The 22046-nt window shown below is 45.5% G+C and overlaps 1 protein-coding gene across 3 annotated transcripts; it reads right to left on the reverse strand.

The window, feature by feature from the left end:
* Nucleotides 1-74: 74 nt before the first annotated feature.
* On the reverse strand, nucleotides 75-21745 carry LOC124013028 (TBC1 domain family member 20-like). Of its 3 annotated transcripts, none has more exons than XM_046327136.1 (8): nucleotides 21500-21745; nucleotides 20624-20809; nucleotides 20153-20233; nucleotides 18483-18669; nucleotides 17776-17877; nucleotides 11351-11492; nucleotides 8574-8758; nucleotides 75-1148 (listed from the first exon to the last, which is right to left on the reverse strand). In XM_046327136.1, exons 1-8 carry the CDS (start codon nucleotides 21591-21593, stop codon nucleotides 872-874), a joined length of 1254 nt encoding a protein of 417 aa, XP_046183092.1. In that variant the 5' UTR covers nucleotides 21594-21745; the 3' UTR covers nucleotides 75-871. The 3 variants fall into 3 exon arrangements, with proteins under 3 accessions (XP_046183092.1, XP_046183094.1, XP_046183093.1); XM_046327138.1 differs by lacking the exon at nucleotides 75-1148 and adding an exon at nucleotides 1809-4043; XM_046327137.1 differs by lacking the exon at nucleotides 75-1148 and adding an exon at nucleotides 4051-4663.
* Nucleotides 21746-22046: the final 301 nt, after the last annotated feature.

Genomic DNA, 22046 nt, shown 5'->3' on the forward strand with positions numbered 1-22046 from the left:
ATACATACATACATACATACATACATACATACATACATACATACATACATACATACATACATACATACATACATACATACATACATACATACATACATACATACAACTACGTTTTACCAGAGCCCAGCCCTGGTCAAAAGTAGTGCACTAGAAAAGGGAATAGGGAGCCATTTGGGATGCAGCCTCCCTTTTAAAGTGCAGTATCCAACTCCGGGTAGGGTTTGAGTGTTATATGTACTGCATACATCCTCATTCACCATGGACTAAGTGAACCCAGTTACTTTAAAGTGGCATTTTAAAGCTGAAATGTAGTTCTCTGTCTCTCTCTCTGTAGAGTCAACCTCTCTAAATAACCCCCTAATGAACTGCTCCCGTCGCTCACAACCCAAGGCATTCAGCAGGGGGAAAAAAACGTATTTTTAATAATTTGTGTGCCTGCTGCTGTGAATTAGCTACCGGTGCGTTTTCCTCTCCAGACATACTTGCTGACGGCACACAGGCTGGCACTCAAAAATGCTTATCATTACAAAAACTCATCTACTGGCTACCTTTCATTCCCCAATATTAGCACAAGTAAAATACATAAATAAAAACACTACTGAATAAATAAATGCTTTTTTTCTCCCCTTTGTTTGAAATGGAACTCATTTTGGCACACAAGGTTTTTTGAGGTGCCAACCCCCCCTCCGCCCCCCTCGCCCGCTCTCCTCAGCTGGTGGTCTACATATGTGTGAGTGACACAACCTGTTCGGCACTAGCTCCTCCCTCCCTCCTTTCCCTAGCTTAACATTCCCCCTACTCATTAAGCGGAGGAGTTTAGAGTTTCCCCGTTCTCCCCCCTGCTCCTTAACAGCAGGCTGCAGGACATCCATCAGAAGAGCTGCATGAAGAAGTCAGGAGCCCAGTCCAGGGCGGTCTGGGCCACAGCCAGAGCAGCCGCCCCCAAGGTGGCCGAGATGCCCCACACGGCCATCTTGACGAGCTGGTTGGCAGCCTGGTTGGGCTGCGTGTCCCTGGACAGGACCAGCTGGGAGTCTGGGCCTCCGAGGCCTCGGGCCCGGCCTTGGAGGAGCTGCCGACGTAGGACCGAGTCTGGCCGCTGCTGCTGAGTGGCCGCCTGGAAAGCCTTGAAACAGTTGATGGTGATGCTGGAAACAGACAGAAGTAGATACTGTCTGAAACACTTTCTCATAACAGTTATTCATCTCTGCCGAGTTAGTTATGGCTTACGAGTTAGTTATGGCTTACGAGTTAGTTATGGCTTACGAGTTAGTTATGGCTTACGAGTTAGTTATGGCTTACGAGTTAGTTATGGCTTACAAGAATGCTGAAACGGTAGACAAATATATACGTCAATAAGAAAGACCAAAGGGAAAGACACAGATGAAAAAAAGTAAACACCATATGGGAGGGAGGGAGAGAGGGAGGGAGGGAGGGAGGGAGGGAGAGAGGGAGGGAGGGAGAGAGGGAGGGAAGAGGGGGGGAGGGAGGGAGGGAGGGAAGAGGGGAGGGAGGGAGGGAGGGAAGAGGGGAGGGAGGGGGAAAAGAAGGGAGGGAGGGAGGGAGGGAAAGAAGGGAGGGAGGGAGGGAGGGAGGGAGGGAGGGAGGGAGGGGAGGGAGGGAGGGAGGGAGGGAGGGAGGGAAGAGGGGAGGGAGGGAGGGAGGAAAGAAGGGAGGGAGGGAGGGGGAAAAGAAGGGAGGAAGGGAGGGAGGGAGGGAGGGAGGGAGGGAGGGAGGGAGGGAGGGAGGGAGGAAGGGAGGGAGGGAGGGAGGGAGGGAGGGAGGGAGGGAGGGAGGGAGGGAGGGAGGGAAAAGAAGGAGGAAGGGAAGGGGGGGGGGGGAACAGTGCCCTATGGCCTTAACAAAGACACTTCATATGGCTACAGCTTTTTCTCAATTACATTAGCAACACAACACCAGAAGCACCAGCTAGTGCTGATGGGTAAGACCACAGCAACACACATTTTCCTCAACAGTTCGGAGAAAAACATCATTAAAAAATCATAAAATATTCACTTCCATTTCATTATCATCCCTCTGGAAGTAATAGTAAACATGGCACTGCAATACCAAATGCAAATGCCTTTTTTCCTGATTATGAACCTGGCAAAAAAACACACAAAAAACAGGGCGGTTAATGGCAGAAAAGCGCCTTTGGGAAAATGGTACCCTGAGCGTTCATGCCTGGGCTGAGGGGCTCAATGTCTAAGTCTTTCACTCTCCTCTTTTAAAGAGGGCTTTTAGAGTGTCCCTTTCTCCAATCTCTCTCTCTCTCTCATTAGTATAATTTGCTACTGCTCCCAGGATGAAAATAGCTGACAGGTAACAGCAGAGCAATTAACTTTTAAACTTTCACTTTAAACAGCTTAACACCCCAGAGGGCCAGGTTGTTCTGATGAACCTCCTGTAGTGTACATACTGTAGTGGTACACCAGTGACTCATATCACTTACTCCTCTCCTACGGCGTTCCAAATGACACCCTATTCCCTATATAGTGCACCACTATTGACCAGAGCTCTATGTGCCCTGGTCAAAAGTAGTGCACTAAATAGGGAATAGGGTGTCATTTGGAATACACTCTCTGTATGACAGTGACAGTGACGGTGTACTGTGCAGTCAGTGGCTGGCTTAGCCCATGTTCTCTCCTCTCATTTCTCCTCCTGTTGAAAGGGACTAGGACCTCGTCAATGACCGTGACACTGAGTCTTTGAATACAGCTGACAGGATAGTGAGCTGATGACTGTGATCAAAGCAGCTCATTCTAAACCTTGAGGGAGTTGGGGGAAATATTTTGTCAGGTAGAGGTGGCTTTGCTGGTGTCTTAACTTAGAAATGAAGTATGTTGTCATTTCAGGGATAGAGGGCCATTTCAAAATGAATTTGGCTATTGGCCTTGTGAGCCTTCCATCCTGTGCCCATCTGTCATTCTCTGTGACCGTGGCACACTGTAGCCAGTGTTCCTGTGCCGCAATAGTTGTGTATTCATGTTTTAATTCATGTTTAGCATTACTACACCAGCGATGCGTCCCAAATGGCACCCTATTCCCTAGGCCGAAGTAAAGTAGGGACACAAGAGAGGTCAGACGGGTGAGTCGGCATGCAGCTGTCCTCGTGACCCAGAAGAAGCAGAGGATGTTCAGTGTGGTTGAGTCGTCACCGACAGGCCCTGTTCTGTTTGTCGTGGTGCCACCGGGAGCTGCTCTCTCAGCCGTGCAGTGTGACGCAACACAACCCCCCTGCTCGCGCTCTCCCTCTTTACTTTTGAGTCCCTCTCTACCGCTTTCCTTTGCCCTCCCCCCTATACACAGAATAAGTGGGTCACTAGTTCTAACACTTGACCTCACACGTCATGTCATTCACCACTCTACTACTGAGCAAGGGGAGGGGACACGAGGTCATATGTTACTCTACATTGGGTCAAAGTTAAACAAACACAGACATGACCTTCCTTAACAGAGCTAATGCCAAGTCTCGAATAGGAGACCCACACAGCCCACTCTCAGTCTTCCGAGCTCTGCTAGGTCAAATTCATTAGACACTAAAACGGAAGGAAACGGACTGAAACAGGGAGAATTCTACCTGAAATGTCCAATAAGTAATGCTCATTTTCCTTTGCAAAACATTGTTTGAATTAATGATTGTGACCCTGTCTTCCAGATGTCGCCTCCTCTCTCTACCCGATGTTACCTGTTGCCTGCTGACTGACTGACTGCCTGACCTTACTACAGGAAGGAAGCAACCAGAAACCAGCCATCCAGAGAGCGTGGCACTGGCAGTGTCACTACATTGCCTGTCAGGCAGACATTTGTATCCGGCTGTCACTCAAGGCCTCTTGTCAGCAATGTCATTTACACCCGGAGAGGAATGACTGTAGCGCTGGTGGAAGGATACGGACCGAGGCATGACTGTAGCGCTGGTGGAAGGATACGGACCGAGGGATGACTGCAGCGCTGGTGGAAGGATACGGACCGAGGGATGACTGCAGCGCTGGTGGAAGGATACGGACCGAGGGATGACTGCAGCGCTGGTGGAAGGATACGGACTACGGAGAGGGAAAGTGAAGGAGGGAGGTAGGGGGTATGTAGATGTCACGGTCACCTGTGAATTGGTATGGTAAACACTCATAACCAAACACACAAAAAAAATCAGCATCATATCACACAACGTCATGACCTTCAAGATGTTAACACACAGACTTGTTTACAATCATACGTTGCCTTTGCGTATGAAACCCACATTTTTAGACTGAGTATGAGAGAGAGGAAGGAAAAATGAATGCAGCGGTAATTGTTCGCTTTTCGTTGGAGGGAGCTCTGTCAGAGGTGATTGTGCACAAGGTCTAACTGGCTAATCCGTTTCCAACGCCTCTGTGCTTCCCAGCATGCTCGCTGTCGCTGCGCAGGAACCACTGCCGTGCCAGCCCCCACTCCATCCCCTCCTCAACCCCCCACCGCCTGGCTCAGAGATGTGCCGGAGGTGATATCACTGTCCCCCAGTGCAGCCTCAGTGGAGGCCAAGCCGGCTACATCACAGTCCTGCTGGGCCAGCCGCTTCTCACAGTAAATCCAGAAGGCCGTGAGGGGAGGCCCCTCAACCAAACAGCCAACCAACCAACTGCTGCTGGAGGAGCTGATGCACTGGGTGGGGTACAGCTGGCAGCTTCTGCAGGAAAGAAGTGGTAGGCTAAATTCTGTTGATTTGATTGTGATAAATCACAATGTTTCTTAATCATCAGAAAATTGTCACTGAAGAGGCCTGAAAAAAGCTATTGAGGAAGAACTCTACATCACCACATCCTCCCCATTGCAGCCCATTCTAACCACATCCTCCCCATAGCAGCCCAATCTAATCACATCCTCCCCATCGCAGCCCATTCTAACCACATCATCCCCATAGCAGCCCAATCTAATCACATCCTCCCCATCGCAGCCCATTCTAACCACATCCTCCCCATCGCAGCCCATTCTAACCACATCCTCCCCATCGCAGCCTATTCTAACCACATCCTCCCCATTGCAGCCCATTCTAACCACATCCTCCCCATAGCAGCCCAATCTAATCACATCCTCCCCATCGCAGCCTATTCTAACCACATCCTCCCCATTGCAGCCCATTCTAACCACATCCTCCCAATTTCATCACATTCTAACCACATCCTCCCCCCTTGCAGACCATTCTAACCACATCCTCCCCCCTTGCAGACCATTCTAACCACATCCTCCCCATCGCAGCCCATTCTAACATCATCCTCCCCATTGTAGCCCATTCTAAATATATCCTCCCCATTGCAGCCCATTCTAACCACATCCTCCCCATCGCAGCCCATTCTAACCACATCATCCCCCTTGCAACCACATCCTCCCCATTGCAGCCCATTCTAACCACATCCTCCCCATTGCAGCCCATTCTAACCACATCCTCCCCATTGCAGCCCATTGCAACCACATCCTCCCCATCGCAGACCATTCTAACCACATCCTCCCCATTGCAGCCCATTCTAACCACATCCTCCCCATTGCAGCCCATTCTAACCACATCCTCCCAATTTCATCACATTCTAACCACATCCTCCCCCCTTGCAGACCATTCTAACCACATCCTCCCCCCTTGCAGACCATTCTAACCACATCCTCCCCATCGCAGCCCATTCTAACCTCATCCTCCCCATTGTAGCCCATTCTAAATATATCCTCCCCATTGCAGCCCATTCTAACCACATCCTCCCCATAGCAGCCCAATCTAATCACATCCTCCCCATCGCAGCCCATTCTAACCACATCATCCCCCTTGCAACCACATCCTCCCCATTGCAGCCCATTGCAACCACATCCTCCCCCCTTGCAGACCATTCTAACCACATCCTCCCCATTCTAACCACATCCTCCCCATTGCAGCCTATTCTAACCACATCCTCCCCATTCTAACCATATCCACCCCATTGCAGCCTATTCTAACCACATCCTCCCCATTCTAACCATATCCACCCCATTGCAGCCTATTCTAACCACATCCTCCCCATTGCAGCCCATTCTAACCACATCCTCCCAATTGCAGCCTATTCTAACCACATCCTCCCATTGCAGCCTATTCTAACCACATCCTCCCCATTGTAGCCCATTCTAACCACATCCTCCCCATTCTAACCACATCCTCCCATTGCAGCCTATTCTAACCACATCCTCCCCATCGCAGACCATTCTAACCACATCCTCCCCATTCTAACCACATCCTCCCCATTGCAGCCCATTGCAACCACATCCTCCCCATTCTAACCACATCCTCCCCATTGCAGCCCATTCTAACCACATCCTCCCCATTGTAGACCATTGCAACCACATCCTCCCCATCGCAGCCCATTCTAACCACATCCTCCCCATTCTAACCACATCCTCCCCATTGCAGCCCATTCTAACCACATCCTCCCCATTGAAACCACATCCTCCCCATTGCAGCCCATTCTAACCACATCCTCCCATTGCAGCCTATTCTAACCACATCCTCCCCATTGTAGCCCATTCTAACCACATCCTCCCCATTGAAACCACATCCTCCCCATTGCAGCCCATTCTAACCACATCCTCCCCATTGAAACCACATCCTCCCCATTGCAGCCCATTCTAACCACATCCACCCCATTGCAGCCCATTCTAACCACATCCACCCCATTGCAACCTATTCTAACCACATCCTCCCCATTGTAGCCTATTCTATTGCAGCCTATTCTAACCACATCCACCCCATTGCAGCCCATTCTAACCACATCCTCCCATTGCAGCCCATTCTAACCACATCCTCACCATTGAAACCACATCCTCCCCATTGCAGCCTATTCTAACCACATCCTCCCCGTTGCAGCCCATTCTAACCACATCCACCCCATTCTAACCACATCCACCCCATTCTAACCACATCCTCCCCATTGCAACCACAGCCTCCCCATTGCAACCACAGCCTCCCCATTGCAACCACAGCCTCCCCATTGCAGCCACATCCTCCCCATTGCGGCCCATTGTAAAGTCAGTCAGACAAATAGAGCCAGAAACCAGGGGTTGGAGTGCGGTGAAAGCTACTAATTTAATCTCCGCCCCAAGAACAATATTGGGGCATGTACCACACAACGCAGCCTTCCCAAATTACCCACTCCCCCACTCCCCCCCCCCCCTGATGGAGATGGGGGTTTTCATGCTAAATAAGACAGCCCCATAATTACCTAGGGACTAGGCTTATTTATTGGATAGCTGGCATCTGCACAAGCCCCCCACACCCCCCCACCCACCCACCCTTCTCTCTCTGTGGTGTGACGAGTGCGACGTTGAAAAAAGAAGAGAATACATCCCAAACCCAGACAACTAACCCTCCCATCCTTCTCCACAACCTTTTCTGACAAGAGGCAGGTTTTCTCTCTCGCTGCCTGTCAGATCTAAAGTCAACCACATTGCTGTCACTGGATCCAAAACACTGTTTAGAAGACATTTCTGTCCACCAGGGACACATGAATAGAGGGAGAACAACATTGCTCTTGCGGGCATGCTAAAGGTATTCATTAGCTCCCGCTGGTGTTGATACCATCATAAAAGTGAGACTAGCAACCTACCTGTGGGGGGAAAAGGAGAAACGTGCAGGGATCTACAGGCTCAATCTCACAGACTGACACATAACGTTAGCATACAAAGGACTGGGATGCAGACAGGCCTGAACATCAGTCACATCACAAAAGACACTAAGGAGGAAGAGGATCAGCTCCAGCATCATGAGGAGAATAGTCTGTGGTGTGGGCTGGGGGACTTTGTGCTCAACAACACCACCTGCTGGACATGTGGAAAAACCACAGAGAGCTCTACTCTACTCGCAGTCAGTTAGATCTACTGCGAATACTACACAGGGGATCTCCCCGCACGTTCCCCATGTTTCAGGCCAGTTCAGACTAAAACATGATTGTTGGATATGTAAATATTGTAAGTCTAGAGTGTGGTACGTTCAGCCCAACACACTATTGGGAGCACACTGCCTGCCCTCCAGGCCACCTACAACACCAAGTGTCAAAGGAAGGCCAAGAAGATCATCAAGGACCTCAGCCACGGCCTGTTCTCCCATCCCTCAGACGCGGAAGTATAGGAGCATCATGGCTAAAACTGACAGACTGGCCAATAGCTTCTACCCCCAGACAACGGAACAGCCACCACTAGTCAGCTTTGAGGTCCAGACCTGAATTTGAGGGGTCTAGAGGATCCACACCAGGCCTGAACAGTAAAACCCCATCGGTTGCAGCAGACAGACATCCACAAGTCTGCAGGTTGGATGGAATCCCCTGCTGGGTCTACACTGCAGTTCATTTTCCACCGTCTACAAGCTCAATCTGACTGCTACATTTGGTTCCAAGTAATGTCTCCTCCGTTACCAAGTGACTGGCAGGATCCACATCTCCATTAATTCCTAAGCCGGATGTAGCCTCTGCTCTGTTCTTTAGATCATAGATCCTGACAACAGTAGTCATAACACTGGACTACTAGTTGGTAGAAGCAGTCTCCTCCCCTGTACTGTAAGTTATAGAGAGAGACCCTGACACACCCACCTATTGCGGGACTGCAGAGCAGCACGCTTGGCCAGCAGGGAGGGCGGGTAGCGGGTAAAGAGGCAGTGGGCCTGGGTGATGAGCTCCTCGTAGGGCAGGTCCTGGGGGATCTTAGACAGGAGTTGGTGCACCATGGCCATGTCACACTCGGTTTGCTTCACCTCCTTCTCCCTGTGCAGGACGATCTACAAAGGAGACAGAATATTAGCATGCTCTGTCCGATTCAACCAATCAGTAGAGAGTGGTGACAATTCGTCTAGCTACATTCTGTTAAAACCCAATTAATACGTTTCAAATCAACATTAATAGTAGATCAACGTCTACCATGTACATCAGACTTATACACCAGACTGTGTTCTGATCCGGGAGATGTGCGGTGAGTAATGATTTTGGGTTTTGGCCGGGCACAAAGTCAAAGGGTTAAGCCCCCCCCCCCCGTACCTAGTAACCTGAGGAGGCAGGACGAACTACTGTGCCTAGTAACATGAGGAGGCAGGACGAACTACTGTGCCTAGTAACCTGAGGAGGCAGGACAAACTACTGTGCCTAGTAACCTGAGGAGGCAGGACGAACTACTGTGCCTAGTAACCTGAGGAGGCAGGACAAACTACCGTGCCTAGTAACATGAGGAGGCAGGACGAACTACTGTGCCTAGTAACATGAGGAGGCAGGACAAACTACTGTGCCTAGTAACCTCAGGAGGTAGGACAAACTACCGTGCCTAGTAACATGAGGAGTCAGGACAAACTACTGTGCCTAGTAACCTGAGGAGGTAGGACAAACTACCGTGCCTAGTAACATGAGGAGGCAGGACGAACTACCGTGCCTAGTAACATGAGGAGGCAGGACGAACTACTGTGCCTAGTAACCTGAGGAGTCAGGACGAACTACTGTGCCTAGTAACCTGAGGAGGCAGGACAAACTACTGTGCCTAGTAACATGAGGAGGCAGGACGAACTACTGTGCCTAGTAACCTGAGGAGGCAGGACAAACTACTGTGCCTAGTAACATGAGGAGGCAGGACGAACTACTGTGCCTAGTAACATGAGGAGGCAGGACGAACTACTGTGCCTAGTAACCTGAGGAGGCAGGACGAACTACCGTGCCTAGTAACCTGAGGAGGCAGGACGAACTACCGTGCCTAGTAACCTGAGGAGTCAGGACGAACTACTGTGCCTAGTAACATGAGGAGGTAGGACGAACTACTGTGCCTAGTAACCTGAGGAGTCAGGACGAACTACTGTGCCTAGTAACCTGAGGAGTCAGGACGAACTACTGTGCCTAGTAACATGAGGAGGCAGGACGAACAACATTTCCTGACTGCTTTGTATCCCGACTTCAAAAGGCCTCAGGCCCCTTTGGTTTGCATGCAGCTCCAATATCTAGCAGGGGATAGGCTTATGGAAGGAGAAGAAAGGGGCCATTTAAAGCAATCTGGCACAAACACAACTAGTCCTCCACACCAAACCTCTGGTGAGTTCATTACAGTTGTTTAATTAACTGGTCTAGCTACAACAAAGTGCCCTGGATTCCTGTGCTTGCTTGTGTGTGTGTGTGTGTGTGTGTGTGTGTGTGTGTGTGTGTGTGTGTGTGTGTGTGTGTGTGTGTGTGTGTGTGTGTGTGTGTGTGTGTGTGTGTGTGTGTGTGTGTGTGTGTGTGTGTGTGTGTGTGTGTGTGTGTGTGTGTGTGTGAGTGTGTGTGTGTGAGTGTGTGTGAGTGAGTGTGTGTGTGTGAGTGTGTGAGAGTGTGTGAGAGTGTGTGTGAGTGTGTGAGAGTGTGTGTGAGTGTGTGAGTGAGTGAGTGAGTGAGTGAGTGAGTGAGTGAGTGAGTGAGTGAGTGAGTGAGTGTGAGTGTGTATGAGTGAGTGTGTGTGTAAAAAGATAAATCCTTGCCTTTTCTTTTTGAAAAACGTGTTTGCTTTTGCTGCTGACATGTAGCCATAAAACAACTCCATTTACAAAGCGCAGAGCGAGAAAGACACATTTGAAGTTTGGCGAGATATCACTTCCTCAATACCATATAATGAGAGCGTGTGTGGACTATTTTTATTTTATTTTTTATCCATTAGTGACCACTGTCCTATACACTGACAGGACAAAACATTAAGAACACCTGCTCTTTCCATGACAGACTCACCAGGTGTATCCATGTGAAAGAGATTATCCCTTACAGATGTCACTTGTTAAATCCACTTCAAATCAGTATAGATGAAGGGGATGAGACAGGTTAAAGAAGGATTTTTAAGCATTGAGGGTGAATGGGCAAGACAAATTACGTGCCTTTGAACAGGGTATGGTAGTAGGTGCCAGGCACACCGGTTGGAGTGTGTCAAGAACTGCAAAGCTGTTGGGTTTTTCACACACAACAGTTTCCCATGTGTATCAAAAATGATCCACCATCCAAACAACATCTAGCCAACTTGACACAACATGGGCCAGCATCCCTGTGAAACGCTTTGTAGAGTCCATGCCCTGACGAATTGAGGCTGTTCAGAGGACAAAGGGGGGTGCAACTCAATGTTTTGTATACTCAGTGTAAATAAGAGTGCATCTTCGAATTCACCTCAGATAGTATTTTGTGCATGGTATAGTCACTTACAGAAAATACACACGGCCCCAAAAATATGTTCAGCAGACAACTTGGAAGCACACAGGTGCAGGTACAGAGTAAGGTAGAAGAAACATGTCCATTCCTCACAAAAATGCACAACAACATATCCATTCTATAGTATTCTATTACTATAAAACAAAGGTCACAGTTAAAATGGTGGTTCTTACCACGGCAGCGAAGTAGATGGCCATCAGGGGGTGTGAAGCCAGGAAGAAGTCATAGAGCCTGAGAACGTGACGGAACTCAGACAGGACGTGGCCGTACCATGTGATGAGCCAGCTCAGAGCAAAGATGGTGCCCACCTCGGCCCTGCAGCAAAACACATGAGGCAGTTATACAGTTATACATTTTTTGATAATGTGACAGGCCAGAGGTACGCTATACATACACACAAACATACGTGGACACCCCTTCAAATTAGTGGATTTGGCTATTTCAGCCGCACCCATTGCTGACTGGTGTATAAAATCGAGCACCCAGTCATGCAATCTCCATAGACAAACATTGGCAGTAGAATGGCCTTACTGAAGAACTTTCAACGTGGCACCGTCATAGGGTGCCACCTTTCCAACAAGTCAGTTCGTCAAATTTCTGCCCTGCTAGAGCTACCCCAGTCAATTGTAAGGGCTGTCATTGTAAAGTGGAACCGTCTAACCCAGTGCTGAAGCGTGTAGCACGTAAAAAACGTCTGTCCTTGGTTGCAACACTCACTACCAAGTTCCAAACTACCTCTGGAAGCAACGTCAGCACAAGAACTGTTCGTCGGGAGCTTCCTGAAATGGGTTTCCATGGCCGAGCAGCCGCACACAAGCCTAAGATCACCATGCGCAATGCCAAGCGTCGGCTGGAGTGATGTAAAGCTCGCTGCCATTGGACTCTGGAGCGGAAACACATTCTCTGGAGTGATGCATCATACTTCACCATCTGGCAGTCCGACGGACAAATCTGTGTTTGGCGGATGCCAGGAGAACACTATCTGCCCCAATGCATAGTGCCGACTGTAAAGTTTGGTGGAGGAGGATTAATGGTCTGGGGCTGTTTTTCATGGTTTGAGCCTCTTAGTTCTACAGCATACAATGACATTCTAGATGATTATGTGCTTCCAACATTGTGCCAACAGTTTGGGGAAGGCCCTTTCCTGTTTCAGCATGACATTGCCCTGTTAACAAAGCGAGGTCCATACACAGAAATGGCTTGTCGAGATCAGTGTGGAAGAACTTCACTGGGCTGCAGAGCCCTGACCTCAACCCCATCCCTGCAGCAATGTTCCAACATCTAGTGGAAAGCCTTCCCAGAAGAGTGGAGGCTGTTATAGCAGCAAAAGGAGGGTCCAACTCCATATTAATGCCCATGACTTTGGAATTAGATGTTTGAGGAGCAGGTGTCCACATACTTTTTTGGTCATGTAGTGTGGTCATGTAGTGTAGTCAAAGGTAGAGGAAAGATGGAGGAGAGAGTGTGCTGAAATAGCAGTGGGCTGAATTCCAACCCATGCTGCAGTGATATTTCCCGGAGGCAGCAGCTTCGAATGCCAGACCAGCCTAGGCCATGTGAACAAGTCAAGCGAATTCAAAAGTGCATCGTCACAGAGTCTCAATACACTTTACAAGAGTGAATAAACATCAACAACATCGCTCAACCTCTCATTATGAAAAGCAACATCGACAGCTAATTTGTACACTGGCTAATTAAAAAACACCAGTTGGAAGTCTCACTAGCTGATGTCACAGGAGGTTGGGGATGATGGGTTCGTGGTTAATGGCTGGAGTGGAATTACTGGAATGGTATTGATTACTTTCCATGTGTTTGATGCCATCACATATGTTCTGTTCCAGCCATTATTATGAGTTGTCCTCCCCTCAGCAGCCTCCACTGGTTGATGCACAGAAAAATCCAATCTCCTCCTCCTGCTGGGGAGTGGGGGGGGCAGCCCAGCACTTATCCTGTATTTGCCTCCAAAGTGGGGATGGATGACTTAGTGAAATGTGTAAATGAAACAAAGGCTCTGGTCAAAAGTAGCACTATATAGGAAATGGTTTCCATGGAAATAGGGTGCCATTTGAGACGCACCGATGCCAGCTTCTGTGAGGGAACGGTCACACACTGATGATGTAATTATAGACTACAGAGAGCCCAGTCCTAAAGGCAAGGCATTAGGCATGGTTCACTACAGAAGCCCTTTGGACTGCACTTCTTAATGCAGCTCTATTTTAGGAGCCAAAAATGGCTCTGGGGTGATTGCACGCCAGCGGGAGATGAAAAATATTTTGGTATCTCAGATTGTTCTGGCAATTCGCACATAGGAACTTCATGCTTTTTACGTTTTAATGTCTTAAAATGAACGAATTCACACACAAAAAGGTTAGATATATTTGTAATGTTGAATAAATGTGTGATATGTTTTATTTCAGAATCTAGACATACTCCATATTGTATGGCACACTATAAGGAGGATAATGACAGCAAGATGTACGGTTCATCATGTACGGTTCACAGATCATAGGGTCTTACATAACACATCTAAAAAAAGGCTTAAAATGTCTGCTTTCATCAGATTTCTCTCAGAAATGGTTGGTGATACAAAATGTAAAAAGCATTTCAAAACATCCTTCCCTCTCAATGAAGTTTATTATGTGAAAATTGCCAGAACAAATCGGAGATACCCCCCAAAAACATTCTGCTGGCGTGGAACGATCCTTTTCCAAATGGTTATTTCTGGGCTTGGCAGGAGAACTCATTGTTGAGTGCGGCTCATTTAAATCCCCTGTGTCTAACATCCATAAGCAGCCTTATAGCCAACTTAACATTTAGGATGGAAACCACAACAGCAACAATCATGACGTTGTCAAATGTCTTGCCTCTATAAACCTTTCATTTAGTTCAAATTAAGTAATGCCTACTTATAAAAACTAGGCTAAAGAACTGTTCTAGCATCAAATACTTCTTTGGGTAGCCTAAAAGCAGTGGCAGCAGGGCCAGACAGAGCACACCAAACCTGTGGGCTTCTGTCTCAAATAGTAACTTATTTTCTAGGTAGGGCACTAGCCTACCGTACTTTTGACCAGGACCCATAGAGCTCTGGTCAAAAGTAGTACACTATATAGGGAGATAGGGTGCAATCTAGGGTGCAATGTGGGATGCAGCCTTCTGCTCGTGGCCCTACGCTACGCTAGGCTACAGTGACCAGAACAGAGACAGTAGGCTAGAAACCTCCCTCCCGCCAGCCCGTGTCCCAAGATGCACTCATATTCAATATTTATCACCAGATCCTCCTATTCTCTACATTTTACAAGGGGCCACTATCAAAAATAACTTTATTTTCTATCAGGGCCTGGGGAAGCTCTGCACGCAACAGAGAAAGAGGGAGTGGGGAGTGAGTGAGTGAGTGAGTGAGTGAGTGAGTGAGTGAGTGAGTGAGTGAGTGAGTGAGTGAGTGAGTGAAAAACTCAACACTAGAGGTTTATGTGATACAGGTTACCCCATAAAAATCCAACACAACACCCAGGACACAAATAAGATGAGGACAATATCAAGTACTGTGGTAGTGTGTGTTAGTACACCACACACTGGGGTTTTAAGAGGGTTACAGGCACACTTTGACTAGCATTAAAAAAAAAAAACACAGCTTCAGGTTTTGAGTCAAAACATTGATCCTTGTCTGGCGCCTTTACATTTCCTCTGAGCTGGATGAAAAACATGTCTAGCGTGCGAAAACAGAAGTCCTCAACCACAGCTCATTGCGACTTGCCAGCACAACAATCATATTGACGCTGAAAAAACCTTAAGATGGTTGACAATCAAAGACGTGACATTGACAGAACACAGTGACAGCACAGGGGAAGGCGGTGGAATCCTTTGACTGGCTGACAGCTAGCTGTGGAGACAGGAAACCAGGGCCCGTTCTTAACTCAGTCTTCCCAATTAAATCCCACTGTGCTACACGTGCTTGTCAGACCATCAATTATACAAACACATCAAATAAATAAGAAATCCAGTCTTTTCTCATTCTCTAGCCCTCTGTTCTGATGTCTCATAATAACTACACACACTGATGGCAAGGCAGGTAGAGACGGATTGATTTTACTCTATCCTATTGATTACTTCTATCTCTCTCAGTTTGACTCGATTGTAATTAATATCCTGGCTGCGACAACCTGCCTTTCCAAGACAAAATGTGCACTCTACTGCCCCCTTCAGGATAGAAGAGTGGGAAGCATGGCCGGTATTATCTTAAAGCATCTCAGAGTATGAATGCTGATCTAGGATAGGTTTTGCTTTTTGGATAATAATGAATACAATTACATGAACATGGGAGAACTGATCCTAGATCAGTATTCTACTTTGAGAGCCTTCATGAATATGGGCGCCGATCATTAGGTCGCAACTGCAAATATAAAAACAAATTTTGCTGACAGAAAATATATTTTCACAAGGCAATAAGGTAAAACATCTGACAGATTGTTCTTTAACACATAATAAAACAAAATACATTCCACTGGTAGCAACTGAAAAAAACGTCAAAACTTTAGCTCATGAATCCAAGTTTGAAGTTGGGGAAAACTGGTAGAATTACTTCAAAGTGAAGGCGTATTCCTTGCAGCCTTGCCTAGCTTGTCATATACCATTCAAACCTGCTATCTGATCTTTTCTCAAAAAATCTGGAAAACTGGATTTACAATTTCCCTAAAGGACACAAGTAAACACATACACACATTTTTTAAATAAATAAATAAAAATATATATACAGTCAAAAGTTTTAGAACACCTATTCATTCAAGGGTTTTTCTTCATTTTTACTATTTTCTACATTGTAGAATAATAGTGAAGACATCAAAACTATGAAATATCACATTTGGAATCCTGTAGTAACCAAAAAAAGTGTTAAACAAATCAAAATATATTTTATATTTGAGATTCTTAAATAGCCACACTTTGCCTTGATGACAGCTTTTCACACTCTTGGCATTCTTTCAACCAGCTTCACCTGGAATGCTTTTCCAACAGTCTTGAAGGAGTTCCCATATATGCTGAGCACTTGTTGGCTGCTCTTCCTTCACTCTGCGGTCCGACTCATTCCAAACCATCTCAATGTAGTATAGGTAAGGGGGGTCGTGGAGGCCAGGTCATTTGCTAGAGCACTCCATCACTTTCCTTCTTGGTAAAATAGTCCTTACACAGCCTGGAGGTGTGTTGGGTCATTGTTCTGTTGAAAAATAAATGATAGTCCCACTAAGCACAAACCAGATGGGATGACGTATCGCTGCAGAATGCTGTGGTAGCCATGCTGGTTAAGTGTGCCTTGAATTCTAAATAAATCACAGACAGTGTCACCAGCAAAGCACCATCACATTATAACACCTCCTCCTCCATGCTTCACGGTGGGAAATACACATGTGGAGATTATCCGTTCACCCACACAGCGTCTCAGAAAAGACATGGAAAAAATCTCCAATTTGGACTCATCAGAGCAAAGGACAAATTTCCACCAGTCTAATGTCCAATGCAAAGGTTTCTTGGCCCAAACAAGTCTTTTCTTCTAATTGGTGTCCTTTAGTAGTGGTTTCTTTGCAGCAATTCAACCATGAAGGCCTGATTCACGCCAAGATCAGTGACAGGCAGCTGAGTGTGCAAAGTTTTGCCAACGCCAAGATCAGTGACAGGCAGCTGAGTGTGCAAAGCTTTGCCAACGGCAAGATCAGTGACAGGCAGCTGAGTGTGCAAAGCTTTGCCAACGGCAAGATCAGTGACAGGCAGCTGAGTGTGCAAAGCTTTGCCAACGCCAAGATCAGTGACAGGCAGCTGAGTGTGCAAAGCTTTGCCAACGCCAAGATCAGTGACAGGCAGCTGAGTGTGCAAAGCTTTGCCAACACCAAGATCAGTGACAGGCAGCTGAGTGTGCAAAGCTTTGCCAACACCAAGATCAGTGACAGGCAGCTGAGTGTGCAAAGCTGTCATCCAGGCAAAGGGTGGTTACTTTGAAGAATCTCAAATATAAAATATATTTTGATATGTTTAACACTTTTTTGGTTACTACATGATTCCATACGTGTTATTTCATAGTTTTGACATCTTCACTATTATTCTACAATGTAGAAAATAGTAAAAATAAAGAAAAACCCTTGAAAGAGTAGGTGTTGTAAAACTTGTGACCGGTATATATATATATATTTTACTGTCACATACACCAGATAGGTTTCACCCAACCTCTGATGTGTGGATATTTATGTATTTGTATTGATTTATTTAACCTTTATTTAACTAGGCAAGTCAGTTATGAACAAATTCTTATTAACAATGACGGCCTACCAAAAGGCAAAAGGCCTTCTGCAGGGACGGGAGGTGGGATTAAAAATACAATTAAAAAATAAATTAAATATAAATACAGGACAAAACACACATCACGACAAGAGAGACAACACTACATAAAGAGATACCTAAGACAACAACAAAGCAAGGCAGTAACTCATGACCTGAACCACCTACTGAGATGTGCCTTTTGTTTAGTAAATCAGATGATACTATGAGGTGCTAGGGAGGCTGGATTGGGTCTTTAACTCTGTAACAAATCCACACAAAAAAAACTAAGAATTACCTCAGCATGAATTCATGTAGCTGTGGATCAACTTGCTCCAGTATTGGCATTAGGTAGTTCAGTATGTGCTTGGTGCTGTCCATGGTAGGATCCATGAAATCCCTGCAGGAGCATGTGGCCATGATGGACACAGAGAAGGGAAGCCATCTTTGTTGTGTTAAAATGTTAAAACAAGGGGTATAATACGAGAACAGGGTCGCAATATTATTTTGAAATCTTTCCAATACTTGTCAAATAAAAATAAAATAATGTTTCATGCGTCTGATTGAGCTTGCCTGGCGCAATGAAACCAATGGAATAGTCAGAAAATTGCCACGCCCACCCATCTGGCAATGCAGTCAGGCTCAAGCAAAATCTCACAGTAGTTGAAAGATTTCAAATACTATTTCAACTCAGGCCTGGGCTGTTATTTATTTATAAAGAGTCTCATAGTAAGTGTCCTAATATAGGATCAGATTTACCTTTAATAATGAATAACATTATACTGTATATGGGCAGGGGGGGGACCTGATCCTAGATCAGTAACAACAGCAATAACCCTCATAATGAATAACAGTATACTGTATTATTGTCAGGGGGGGCCAGATCCGATCCTAGATCAGTAACAGCCATAACCCTCATAATGTATAAGATTATATACAGTATGGGCAGGTGGGGACCAGATCTGATCCTAGATCAGTAACAACAGCAATAACCCTCATATCTACCTGAGGTGGTGATTGGAAAGAGTCTCCACCATGGCAATGGCCATGCGCTCTCCAACCACCAGTAGGAAGGTGACCACGATGTCATGGTAACCCTGGTAGTAGTGTAACGCAGGGTTCTTCTGTAGGACAACCAGGATGATGTCGATCAGCTGTTCCTGTAGTACCTGCCTCTCGTCCACACGCATGCCTGGGGAGAGAAAAATAAAACATGGCTGTATCTCAATACTGACTGGGGAGAGGAAAAGAAAACATGGCTGTATCTCAATACTGACTGGGGAGAGGAAAAGAAAACATGGCTGTATCTCAATACTGACTGGGGAGAGGAAAAGAAAACATGGCTGTATCTCAATACTGACTGGGGAGAGGAAAAGAAAACATGGCTGTATCTCAATACTGACTGGGGAGAGGAAAAGAAAACATGGCTGTATCTCAATACCGACTGGGGAGAGGCGAATAAAACATGGCTGTATCTCAATACTTCAGAAAAAAAGGGGTAGGCGCAAACTCTATCGCTTTGATTCAATCCAGATATTAACAACCAACGTCTAGGCAGCAAACTGCAATCACTAGAGCTTCAGATACTTGTCTCAACCTCAGTGTCTCCATGCCTGTCAACAGTTTGCTTTCATCATTTAATTAACTTCAAGAACACTAGACACTGATACAAGCAGCCCATCTCTGGTATACACAAGGACTGGATTGAAATCTGTTTCCATCATATTGGTTTTAGTTTTATTAATCAAGTCTCCTTCAATCAGTGGTCATGATGAAGAAAAGGAAATAAGGAAATGCTTAAGGAAGCCACTGAACAACAGTATTGAGTTGCGCCCCAGTAAGGCACTGAGTTAACTAACATTGGTCTGGAGGAGACCATGAAGTATCAGCTGACCCCTGATCAGATCAAATGCACATACAGTGAGTGAGTAACTTCCATTCTATTTTATTCAATGGCAGCGAGTGAGTTGCCTCTAACCTAATATAATGTATTATATTCTATTGTATTCTATGACAGGCACAGTGAGTGAGTTACCTCTAACCTAATATAATGTATTATATTCTATTGTATTCTATGACAGGCACAGTGAGTGAGTTACCTCTAACCTAATATAATGTATTATATTCTATTGTATTCTATGACAGGCACAGTGAGTAAGTTGCCTCTAACCTAATATAATGTATTATATTCTATTGTATTCTATGACAGGCACAGTGAGTAAGTTGCCTCTAACCTAATATAATGTATTATATTCTATTGTATTATATGACAGGCACAGTGAGTGAGTTACCTCTAACCTAATATAATGTATTATATTCTATTGTATTCTATGACAGGCACAGTGTGTGAGTTACCTCTAACCTAATATAATGTATTATATTCTATTGTATTCTATGACAGGCACAGTGAGTGAGTTACCTCTAATCTAATATAATGTATTATATTCTATTGTATTCTATGACAGGCACAGTGAGTGAGTTGCCTCTAATCTAATATAATGTATTATATTCTATTGTATTCTATGACAGGCACAGTGAGTGAGTTACCTCTAATCTAATATAATGTATTATATTCTATTGTATTCTATGACAGGCACAGTGAGTGAGTTACCTCTAACCTAATATAATGTATTATATTCTATTGTATTCTATGACAGGCACAGTGAGTGAGTTACCTCTTGGGAAACGTTTCATGGACCTCCTGACATCAAGGAGCACCTGATTGAAGTCCTTGTGGTTCTCTCGGATATCCTTGGCTGGAATCAAAACACATCTGCTTGGTGTCCACCCCCCTCCCAACCATTGGTTTCAGTTGAACATACAATATTCGTCAGTGCTACTGCCAAAGGCCTTGAATGTTGCCTGTGGGGTATTTACATTGCACAGTTTTGAGGACGAAGGAGGAGTCAATGTTGATAGAAGCCACCTGAAGTTAATGAAGTTAATAGTAGGCTATATTCATTTAACATACATCAACAGACTATAGACAGCTAGATGCATGCTGACACAATGCAATGTCCAACTTGGCTCACATGGCGGTAGATTACTAAGGCGTCATAGGGATAGTTTCTACAGCCATGTCTCAGGGCAATGGCCAACTGCAATAATGGGCATCCATATTCCTCACATGTAAATATCTCACTCACTTGGTTTAGCAGGCAAGTTGTACACATTGACGCTGAGCAGCTTGGGCCAGACTTTCCTCCTGATCTCATCTGTAAGAAGGCCTCCCTCGCTGACGGCCGCCCTCCGCAGGGTCTCAATGTCCACAGGGTCACAGTTCAGGGCCTGGTGGATCTGCACCAGCTTCAGCTTTTTCCATGACTCATGCTCTGTTTGACAACAGAAAATATGAATTGAGATCATACATGTCATGCAATACGGTCTTGACTGTGGTCACGGTTTTCTTGGATGCCATCCCCAGTATTTCTGGAGTACCACTGCTAGCAACGGCTCTTTGTCAATGCTAGTATGTTGAAATCACTTTTTGTTAGTCAACTCCTTCAACATAACGCTATTTAATTTCAATATGGAAGTTAAAAGTGCTTGCTTTTCACACTTATTACTGTTACTAATGTAAAATGTAGTGCATATAGTTAGCAATAGTATCCCACCAATCTATTGCAATCTTGCCTTGCTTCAACTGCAACTTTACTGACAGTAACTACTTTGATAGTAACTACTCAGTAACTACTTACTTTTTGCAGGTTGACATGTTTTGATAAAGAATGAGTGATTATGAATTCTAGAATGTGCATTTTGTATTGCCATTAAGAATGATGGTTCATATGGATCAATCCCATCCAGGCTCTGCTCTGGGTCAATCCACGGTCACGTTTCTTTGTTGTTCCACGTAGCATGTCTGGCAGCTGGCCAGCCCGAGGGAGGACTCATACAGAGCTAGTTACATGAGAAGCTATGCATCTATTCAATTAACAACTGTACAACTATTCTCACCATGTACTATATGGGTAGATTATCTGCAATTTGGTAATGATTTAGTACTGATTGATTAAGTTTACCTCCATGTTGCTGTGCATTTCCATTCCCATTCACCCGGGCTCCTTGCTGGTGTTTCCTTCCCTTTTTCATATCCTGTTCAAATGAATAGAGCATCAACAGTATATATGTTGTGCTATCGGTACTTGCAGAAATAAATCCAGCTTTAAAATAGTTTATCTAACGACAGAAAAATAGCAATTAAAACGAATTCAGAGCATGAGCTGTCATTTGTCAAACAGCTGTTCCTGTCCATCGGCACTTGTCCCAGGAAATCAACCGAAGTATTATTTTGAGGCGGGATTTATATTTTTATGTTATCTGATTGGCGAAAAGGGATCTCGTTCTAAAAATCTACGCATCTTAATGGCTCATTCACTGTCAATTGTAAATATATTAAGGCGGGCTCAATGCATTAACATTTGTAGTTTTATGTTCTCACCGATTTCATCGTCTGTTAAACAAATTCGTGTCTATGAGTGGACTTTGAGCAAAAAAACATGTTTATTAATAATATTTCACATATTTTATAGGGCTTTTTTATAATGACTTAATCCAAAAGTATTAAAA

The sequence above is a fragment of the Oncorhynchus gorbuscha genome, linkage group LG24 (assembly GCF_021184085.1).
Source record: "Oncorhynchus gorbuscha isolate QuinsamMale2020 ecotype Even-year linkage group LG24, OgorEven_v1.0, whole genome shotgun sequence".
NCBI lineage: Eukaryota > Metazoa > Chordata > Actinopteri > Salmoniformes > Salmonidae > Oncorhynchus > Oncorhynchus gorbuscha.